Source organism: Protomyctophum parallelum, assembly GCF_964188405.1.
Source record: "Protomyctophum parallelum genome assembly, chromosome: 13".
Taxonomy (NCBI): Eukaryota; Metazoa; Chordata; class Actinopteri; order Myctophiformes; family Myctophidae; genus Protomyctophum; species Protomyctophum parallelum.
The window spans coordinates 45,895,934-45,906,096 of record NC_139708.1 but is presented as its reverse complement, the minus strand read 5'-3'; the positions used below and the strand labels follow the sequence as shown (position 1 = coordinate 45,906,096).

At 40.6% G+C, this 10,163-nt stretch overlaps 2 protein-coding genes across 2 annotated transcripts; one reads left to right on the top strand and one right to left on the bottom strand.

The window, feature by feature from the left end:
- The first annotated feature begins 665 nt into the window (after positions 1-665).
- atp5mf (ATP synthase membrane subunit f) lies at positions 666-2,864 on the top strand. Its single transcript, XM_083780218.1, has 4 exons — positions 666-726; positions 1,585-1,692; positions 2,327-2,443; positions 2,706-2,864. Exons 1-4 carry the CDS (start codon positions 711-713, stop codon positions 2,732-2,734), a joined length of 270 nt encoding a protein of 89 aa, XP_083636344.1. The 5' UTR covers positions 666-710; the 3' UTR covers positions 2,735-2,864.
- A 356-nt stretch (positions 2,865-3,220) lies between these two features.
- cpsf4 (cleavage and polyadenylation specific factor 4) lies at positions 3,221-9,624 on the bottom strand. The gene is made up of 8 exons (XM_083779717.1): positions 9,214-9,624; positions 8,322-8,372; positions 7,534-7,686; positions 6,797-6,892; positions 6,316-6,409; positions 5,459-5,534; positions 5,166-5,330; positions 3,221-3,857 (listed from the first exon to the last, which is right to left on the bottom strand). The coding sequence occupies exons 1-8, from the start codon at positions 9,314-9,316 to the stop codon at positions 3,789-3,791; spliced, it is 807 nt and encodes a 268-aa protein (XP_083635843.1). The 5' UTR covers positions 9,317-9,624; the 3' UTR covers positions 3,221-3,788.
- Between the last annotated feature and the right edge of the window lie 539 nt (positions 9,625-10,163).

Genomic DNA, 10,163 nt, shown 5'->3' with positions numbered 1-10,163 from the left:
CAGAACAGGAATTCATCATAAAGGAAGCAAAAAGGGAAAAGAAACAATCCAACTCACGAAATGGTTCAAAGCAGTGGCGTGCACAGATAGACACTAGGGGTGCTAGAGCACCCCCTGCCCTTTTTGGCAATTTTGCTCTTAAAAAAAAGAAAAAAAAGGGGGGGTGGACCATGCGGTGACATTGATCAAATCTTTATAAAAAAAACGCTTCTACTATATTATTTAGGCCCCCACAATCTAAAGCTATGTTTCTACGTCAGTGGTTCTTCGATTAAAGAAAAATAGCAGACCTACAAGCTCGTAGAGCTTGTAGATCTGCTATTTTTCAATAGCTATAGCACCAAAATGGGTTCCCGCGGCTCCCGCCCCAAAATGCTGCACAAGGTGCCCTTTTTTTCACTTGAGCACCTGCCCCTCTAAATGTCTGTGCACGCCACTGGTTCAAAGTCACTCACACCGGGATGAATGCATGATTTGGGATACATTATATAATTATATTATGGACGAGGATGATGAATCATTCGTGGTTTTAGGTTAAAACAGCAACAGTAAAAAATACATGACTTCGGTTTAGTTTTTATTTCCTCTGCTGCCCCCATGCGGAAAGACAATGAAATACATATTCTCCCATAATGCACTCTGCACGTTTATATATTCCCATAATCCTCTCTGTGCCTGTGGTCAGCAGCAGCACTCTTTCTACGATCAAGATGGCAGACAAAATAGGTAATGTTGTCGTTTCTTATGTCTTCAACTAATTGTTTTACTGCTGTTCGGGGATAACTTGCGAGCTTCAGTTTCCATACGGCGTTGGTAGTTTTCCCTCAGACTCTGCATTGTAACGGCCAGACAAACCGTTAAACATGCTGTGTGCTGTTGTTTTTTTTCCAAGGCCGCCAATGAAACCAGAGTCACGTCAAGGACTTTAGGGCTGTCATTGTCGGTTTTCATTGTAAAAATTAATGGCGAGCCGCTTTTTGACAGTGACGTTTTGTCACGTTAATCTATGTCGCAGAGCTTAATTACACTTTTAATGTGCATGCAGTTATCGCACTAATCCAGTGCCCTCAATGCTTTATATAACTTAGCTTAAAACATTAGCCACCGTGTGAGATATAGCCATGCAGGTCGGTTGAACTTGCAGACACAGTGTAGTCCGTGGCGTGCGCCGTGCACTGATCAGTGTCAGCCTTAGAAATCATATTGTATTTTACTGTATATGTGCCATTTATAAACTGCTAGTTTAGCTGCAGTTTGGTGCTTCTGTTCCGAGCTGTCTATTTCATTCTTGCGTGTCCCCAACGGACTGGAGGCGTGCCGAATCAAAGTCAAACCGATCTGAGGACTATAGTGAGGACCCATTTTAACCTTACGTAATGTTCCGAACTATTGTCAAATATTAAGTGGGCCCTGTTTTAATGTCTACTCTAAAATATCAAATGCATACACTTAGTTTATTGTCTTTAGCCAATATTATCCTATACATTGTATTAATGTAATTTTGATGAGATGTTTGTACATTTACATACGTGCCTGTAAACGGTACATTCACTACATTGCCATGTGTGTTCTGTGTTGTTCCAGTTCCCGTAGCTGAGATGCGCTTGATGGACGTGAAGCTGGGCCAGCTGGGATCCTGGCTTGGAGGTCGGGATTTCACTCCAAATGGCATAATCGCTTCCCTTCGTGGGGGTGAGTTGGTGTTTCCAGGAATTACATTTTGGGGCAGGCAAGAATTACATTTTGGGCAGGCAAGATTGTCGTCGTCGTCCCCCGCGCACAATCGGTAGCACTAAAAGGTTTTCAAAGAGATAATACCTGCCAGACAGTATTAGGATACAAAGGCTTAAAGGCATGCATTTGCATTCGAATGGGTGATTGAGGGTCGTGCTCTATACGCGCAAGGGCCAATCAGCTGATCACTAATAGTTCCCAGGTCTTGTTTTTGTCCTAGTGTATGGATTTTGGACAGGCAGAAAATGGATTAGATACGCCTCTTGAGTTAGTCTTTTGTTTTCTCTAATAATTTTTAGGTCAAATTTAGGGGTCACAATTGACACATTTACGTGGACAATTAATTGTCACAAATGATTAACAATGCCTGCCATGTTTGCCTTTTAGACGTTGCAATCAAATGGCACAAGGCAGATGAATATACGGTACAAAGAAATTACTGACATATTTAATTATACTTTCTCTATTTGCATGAGAATTTTTCAACATGGCAAATCTGGAGTGACAACAGGAGTCTAGAAGTCAAGTGATAAGGGCCATAGTCAAACCCAAGATGCCCGTTCTAATGATGTGTTAATCTCTCTCCTCTCAGGCAAAGAAAGATACTACAACAAGTACATCAATGTGAAGAAGGGAGGCATCGGTGGTGTTGCCATGTTGTTGGCTGGCTATGTGATTCTCAGCTACACCTTTGAATATGAACACCTCAGTAAGTAACACGACCACAACACTCCTAACTTCCTCATTTTGACTGAAACTGCTTCAAAACACATAACATTTTGAAGGTGACCATACCTTTATAATTTTATTTTGCTATATAGAAATGATTGTGTTAAGTTGCCTTTGGTTGAAAACCATTAACTGGTTTGGGCTGCAGTGACTTTGTACAAGTAGGTGTTCACTTCTGTAACTATACGACAGTTATCTAACCATTTACTTTCATCTGTCCCATTCTTTATCGTCTCCTGCAGAACATGATCGTCTTAGGAAGTACCACTGATCTTCCACCCGTCTACCTTCAAGGGTTGAACCCCTGTGACCCTTCTTTCCAAAATCTGTGCAGCATTGACTCATCTGTTAAATATGTGCTTGTGCTTGTGACCAATAAAGTACTGAAAAGATTTATTTAATACTGTGGTTCGACTTTGATACTGTGAGACGAGTTGGGGGTTTTGAGATTTGGAATGTCGTGGTTTTTGGTGTCATTAAACTACATCTCTGAATGCAAACATTTGTAAATGCTGCAAATATGGCATTATGCTGTTGAGTGGTAAGCTTAATTAGTATTTCTTAGCTTAATGTCTAGAGCTAAAACATTGGAAACAATGCAGACTTCAGGGCTGTCATATTGGTTTGTAAGATTCAGTGGCCATTAACTTTTAGCCAGTGAGATGTTGTGGTTTTACAAGTAATTACCTAATATTTCTTCTATTACTTGCATGAGTAGTTGGACACAGTGGGGTCGCATCCAAGTACAAACTACATATTTTTGATGTCATCTCACTTTTATTTTACACTGTCTAACAAACTCCATAACAGCATTCATGACCCATATGAAATCAAAGTACTTATTCTGGTTCAAAAGTGACATCACAAGACCATATCGGTTAAGACACAGGGGGGGGTCTACCATCACCCACGTTCTGAGCTGCTTGATGCAAATGAGCACCGGTTATTGGCATTTTCCTACGGGTCCATGTGTCGCACTGAATGCTATAGAACAGATCTGCAGCAAGAGAACTTTTTACACTTTCACTGTTCAGTCAGGACGTTCAACTCAAGGCCACACCGGAGGTGAACTCTGTCCATTCTGTGCCGTCGTCGCTAAATCTTCAGAGTCCAGAGCTGACAACAGATGCCTGTATTTTACTGTACACGATGTTGCAGAAGTGAAAAATAAAATGGAGGTGTGCTTCAGCCATTTCAACTGGCCAAGTTGTGCAGCGGCTTCCCCTCATCGTATTCTCCATTCCGTCCCATCTCGTCTTCATCACCTCTGCTCGGGTCAGACGACAAAGACCACAGCAGAGACGTGTGGGCAGAAAGGCTGAAGGCTACTGTCCACTCAGGAACGCCAGGTGGCCCTTGGTGCATTTGTTGGCATAATGGCCCTTCTCGCCACACTACAGAAGAGAGGTTGGCTAATGTTAGCATCAGCTTAAAATGGCATAGAATGTTTTTATTTTATTCGTTTATTTGGTCGGGACAGTGTATATTGATGAACATTACAATAAAGATGCAGTGTAAATATACCAGATTTAGCAAGATGTACAGTCATAAAAAGCCCATGGCTGAATTTAAATGTCTGTTAATTCCCATGTGCCTATATGTACTGCCTGACTTTTTTTTATCCCACGATTTTTGTAACCCATTTTTCACCCCTTGTGTCAATCATCTAATGTGATCCTGGGCTCTACACACCCTCCACCAACCTAGTCCCCATATATGGGGGACAAGAGGAGAGCAACGGACTTGAACTCATGCTTCCTTCATGCCTGAGTGTCCACGTTGCTTCTTTACACACTGCCTGACTTATACTTGGTTACGCATATTGTGTTGCACACAATATGTAAAATTATGTTTACGTATTATCTGTCTAAATGTAAATATTCCTGCTGTTTCATTTACATACAGCCAAGCAGTTAAAGAAGTTTTTTTTTTTTTTTTAAAGCTTTGCTTTCATGACATATTCAAGACCATTGGAAGATGCTTCCGACACATGTATTCTATTGCTAGTTCGATCAATTCTAATACTCTTAATATAAATTTGATATGCATTATTACTGCAGGGCTTGACTTTAACAACCACATGCTTTGTTTAGGATTATGCCTGATTTATACATTGCTGTGTGCCACGTATTGCGTTTGAAAAAAGGCTGATCTACAAGCTCACAACGCACCACAGCTTGTAGACGCACGCAAACAACTATAAATCATCCTTTTAGAGAAAGCCAAGAGAAGGAAATGTTGACCGTATGGAATTCAGACGACTGAAATCAGACATGGCGACTAAGAACTTTAATCTATGGGTTCGTTTGTGTCTAGAGACAAATGTGACCAGATTTGACTGAGACTGCTTTTTTTCCCCAAAATGATTTAATAGCACAGGCATACTAGAGCATGTCTGAAATAAGTGTCAGAGCTGAAATCGACATGTAAATATGAAATAATGCCCAAACATGTAGCTAGGTGTAATGTTAGAGACCACAGAAGTGAACCTTTCAAGCCTGTTTTCTCAACTCGCTGTTTTCTGCAAGACATTACTCTATAAGCCATATCTCCAAAACTGGTGGGCCAAACTGAACAACCAATATGTCAATTTGAAGCTATGATTCCCTGCTTTCGTATGACATGAAAAAACGAAAAATTAAAAAAAGAATCCAATGGCCGTCCCTCAGTCAAATGTAGTCACAAATGGTCAGATGTCTCACCTTGTAGCAGGTGACCTGGTCCAGTGGGCGGGGTCCTCTGTTGCCGTGTTGCATGGGGGGACCCGTGTTGTACTGTGGCCGCATGTAATGAGCTTGGCCTTGGCCAGGACTTGAATTGGTCAACTGGATCAGAGACAAGGACGAGCGACCAATCGTTGGGACAGGCTGAAAAGGGCAAACGGTAAGAAATAAAAATGCTTGTCTTTTTGTGGGGACAATTCAATTCATGAATGTATCGTTATACAAGATCACATTAGGCTAAGCTTAATGGTGTGTGTGCGTGTTTTTCAAACCCTGTTCTGGTGTTGGTGAAGTGGCTGTCCAATAGGAGGTGGGTCATTGGCTCCCATGGGCAATTCAAAGCGGGGACTGGAGAAACAAATATATAAACTATAATTCCACAAACACAAACGAGTCTCTGACCACGTATATTACTTTTGACATAGGAATATTTATTACAATAGTCATGGGCTACAAACATAGACTGTAAAAAATATGGACAAAGCGTTCCCCGGGTCTAACATGGACGTAAAATGAAGCCTGTAATTCTATGGTAATTCCTGATGTAAATCGCCATATTTCTAGATCCGTTTTGGCCCAGCTGGCCATTGGCTGGCTCCGTTTTGGCCCAGCTGGCCATTGGCTGGCCCAGACACGAGGCGGGACTTCCCCCCTTCTTCTCCGTTGGTTTTTATTTTGACTCGAGTGGGAGGGGAATCCGGATCATAGACTGTAACGGTAGCCACGCCCCTCAGAACATACGCGACTTTATGGTAATTTTTTTAATTAATGGGACCATAATTTTCCAAAAAGAATATTATGACATTAGAAATGAGACTTTAAACTAGTGACTGGAAGCAGAAAGTATTCATGACCATGTTTATTAAGGTAATACAGTCTAGGTGAAGTTGGGCCCAAATACATGGACTTCTATGGGGCTATGGGTTTTTCTGGGTCCAATGACAGCGCCACAACAGGCCATTATATGAATCACGATTTCCTTATAGGCTTCACAAAATATCTGTCTGACTGCCCCCCTGGCTACAAAGAAGTCCTTCCGAAACACAGTGACTTCATGATAACGTCATCCAAGTTTTGTTCAAAACGTTATTTCTGTGGTGGCCATAACAAAAAAAAAGGATATACTTACTGCATAAATTTACAGGATTTCCCTTCTGGACAGAAGCCCACCAAGTAGTTCATACAGATCACTCTTCTGGTGTGTCTGTGTCTGCAGTCAGGGCCTGAGACAGAACATATATAACATATATATATAATATCATAAACAGTCAGGGCCTGAGACAGAACATCATGGACATAAAAAGAAAGATATCTTAATTTAAAGGAGAATTTCAGGCTAGAAGGCTTTCTTACCTTTATTTGTAGTCGTTACGTGCCCACCAAACGCATTGGCCATTTCCCCTACCATAATTTGCTTATTATGTGGATACATAAGAACTACAAATAAAGGTAAGAAAGCCTTCTAGTCCTGAACTTCTCCTTTAAAAGCAGAAAAGCTGTATAAATGAAACTTCACCTCAAAGCTATGGGACAGAATGTAGGCTCTAGTCTAAATCATATCAGATCTGTGTTCCAATACCATCATCACCGCAGTAGTTCTCTGGACCTACCGTGTTTGCAGAATCCCCGGTCGTACCAAGGACAGTCTTTAATTTTGGACTCGGGGTCGATGTGCAAAAATGGACACTCTTTGTTACTACACTCACCTGGAAGAGTGTAAAGAGATAAAACACACAGCATCAGTGCTACTACAACATGTGGCTTTGATAGCTGACAAGAGACTGTGTTGTAAGGGCATTAATTTCACTTGTGTAAGTCAAATTAACAACAAGCAAGTTCATATCGGCTAAGGTTAATATTTCAAATCTAATTAGAAGATGTAAAAACCAAGTGTATACAATAATGAGGTGTAAAAAATCAACAATGCATTGTGACCGGGTCATCGCCATCGTTCAATAGGAGACTGAATCGGGTCATAAAATGATGGGGACAGCTGGAGAAAATGGCCCAGGACCGAGATGTCTGGAGAGTTTGTGGCCTATGCCCAAGGTTGGGCGATAGGGCGTCAAGTTAAGCTTGATAAACATAAATGTGCCGAGAGCTTGAAGATGCGAATTCAAATAATTCTCAATCTGTATTGAAGTCGTACAGTCGTGTCAAAACAAAATAAATGAATCTAACCGTGATGGGAGTAGAGAATACATTTATGGCGCATTTAATCGTTTCCTAAACTAAAGAATCGTAATGGAATCAAAGTGAGGTCAGAGATGTACACTCCTAATATATAGTTTTACACACACACACACACACACACACACACACACACACACACATTAATGCCCCTTACCAAACTTGGAGTAGAAGTAGCACTCGGGCATCTTGGTCATGTCATACTCGTGGAGAAACTCACACTGGTCTCCCTTCTTACACAGACCTCTGAGCCAGTGCTTACACACAACGGTCTTCTCTCCGCTGATGTGACGGAACGGACACATGCCACCTGGATGGAGACGGCGGCCACATGAGTTTACCACAAAAACAAAACCCGGAAATACCCATTTGTAGAGAATAAATACCGGCCTGCCCTACATGTCATGTACCATTCCCACAGGTCAGATATTTCAGCACTATACTTGTCCACTGTTCAGTTCAGTTACCCCTCCAGCACCCTCATATATTTGTACTATCAATTTTTGTGAAACTCTTTGGGAAGGTACATGTCTTTTTATGGGAAGCCACACACCCCTTTCGATCAATCAATGAGTGTAAAAAGTTAATTAGTACTTCTGTGCCCCATAACCCTCTTTCTGGAAGTTTCATGCAGAAATGTGAGCATAACCTTTTAATTAATCTTCTATTACGGACAAAATTGTGAATGCATTATGAGCTACAAGAAAGGTGCCATTCAACCAAAAATATATCTGATAAAATATGTGATTGTTGTGCATTTAAAATACACTCTCATTTGGATCCATGCATTACAAGTGTGAGAATTGTGCTGCAATGATAAATTAACGAATTAGAAGGACATTTTATTTCCAATGGCAGAGAAGTATAATTACTGTTAAATAGTTAAGACAACAGCAAAAAGAGATTTGCAGAAACGTTTTGAGGCTGTAATATGTATTACATTACCTTTCATACAGGCTGCCCTCATGAAAAATTCACAGACAGCAGCACCAGACTCTGTAGGAAGGAGCATATCACATTAACACCACAACAATACAATCAGGGGGGCTGACAGATTCCTTGGATTGTTAACCGTGTGTAGTGTGTACTGTACTACATACAGTCAATACATGGCAATTTATCAATTTGTAACTGTGAGTCTACAAATGTAACCACATTCACAGATTCTGATACACATCAAGGGTTGGATTACTGCCGTCGTTTACGTTCATCGACCTCAACTTTATTGGTATAAATCAGTGTTGTTTTTGGCAGCAGATTTCTATTTTAGTTTTAGTCATAGTCTCTTGAATAGTTTTCACTTCGTTTTAGTCACATTTTAGTCACCTGGAATGTTCTAGTGTTTAGTCGACTAAATGTCATACGATTTTAGTCGACTAAATCTACAGTTGATTTAGTCGACTAAAATGTGTTTTGACAGGCCTTGATGTCGTTGTAATGACATATTTTACACTTTGGTTGCATGCTGAAAATAGCAGATATACAATCTCACAACGTGTCGCGCTGCGATATTGTATAGCTGCTATTTTCAGCATGCAACCCAGCATAAAACTGGATATCTTGTCCACTATAGTCCCTTCCTAACATTTTAGTCTAGTTTTTATTTGTTGACGAAATGGTCAGTATATTTAGTTTTAGTCATCATAGATTCGTTTTTATTCAGTTTTAGTCAGTGAAAAAAGGTAGTCGACGAACATTTTTCATCTTAGTTTTAGTCGACGAAAACAACACTGGTGTAAATAAAAGACCATGCTTGCTTGCTGACAAAATGACTATAGCTGCAGGTAGCATTAGCTGCTATAGCAGCTATACTACTAGCATCGCATTGTGGACTCACTGTCCATCCCCGGGAACGGGAGGGGCTGTGCACCCAGCTGCTGTTCCACAGCGATCTCCAGGTCGAACTTGATGTGATCCACAGTGGCGAGTAGCTCCTGCATGTCTGCAGCTGCACTGACTGGACCACAACCCACACGTCAAGAAGGACACCTACAGCACGACACAAACCGGCTAGCTTAAAGCTAACTGAACACAACTTAATGCTAGCAGCTGGATCTGCGAGCTAACTTAACTAGCCGCTGGCGTCCATTATAAACCGTAGCTTCCGTATGCCGTTTAAACCAAACCAACTATGCTAAATTGAGATGTAATGTAGGTATATTGTTTTTGTTTTTTTGGGTTAAGAAAAGAAGGTTAAATAAGTTTGTTGTTGTTGTTCACAAAATGATGAACTGTTGCTGCCTAGCTCTGCTGCTGCTGCCGGAAGAAGCGCGCGCAGATTGACATTTGACCTGAAGTTCGATCCAGACGTGCGCAGTCGATCATCGTTGTAAGGAACGTTTCTTTTTTTTGTCATTCTGTTATAAATTATATTATTCTTTCATATAATATAGTTTATTATTTTGTGCCGGTTCTAAACACACTGTACCCCCCCCTTTTATAATAGGCTATGTGTGTATATATAGATAGATAGATAGATAGATAGATAGATAGATAGATAGATAGATAGATAGATAGATAGATAGATAGATAGATAGATAGATAGATAGAAATATTTATTAACAGTTTGCAGAATTACAGTACATTTCAATACAAAGACTGTTAACTGTGAGTGGACGACCCAATTAAGCATTACACTTGTTTACAACAGGGTCTACATTGTTCAATTCATCAAAACATTTAGAGACATACAAATAGACACTTCTAACAGAACAGGAATTCATCATATAGGAAGCAAAAAGGGAAAAGAAACATATACAGTGAGGGGAAAGGGGGGAGATAGATAGA

Bases quoted from the DNA above. Each gene is read 5' to 3' on its own strand.
- atp5mf (XM_083780218.1), top strand. The intron at 1,693-2,326 runs GTGAGTTGGTGT...CTCTCCTCTCAG, and splicing joins AATCGCTTCCCTTCGTGGGG to GCAAAGAAAGATACTACAAC. The intron at 2,444-2,705 runs GTAAGTAACACG...CGTCTCCTGCAG, and splicing joins CTTTGAATATGAACACCTCA to AACATGATCGTCTTAGGAAG.
- cpsf4 (XM_083779717.1), bottom strand. From the start codon at position 9,316: ATGCAGGAGCTACTCGCCACTGTGGATCACATCAAGTTCGACCTGGAG. The intron at 8,373-9,213 runs GTGAGTCCACAA...TCCTTCCTACAG, and splicing joins CCCGTTCCCGGGGATGGACA to AGTCTGGTGCTGCTGTCTGT. The intron at 5,331-5,458 runs GTTTGAAAAACA...TGCCCTTTTCAG, and splicing joins TTCACCAACACCAGAACAGG to CCTGTCCCAACGATTGGTCG.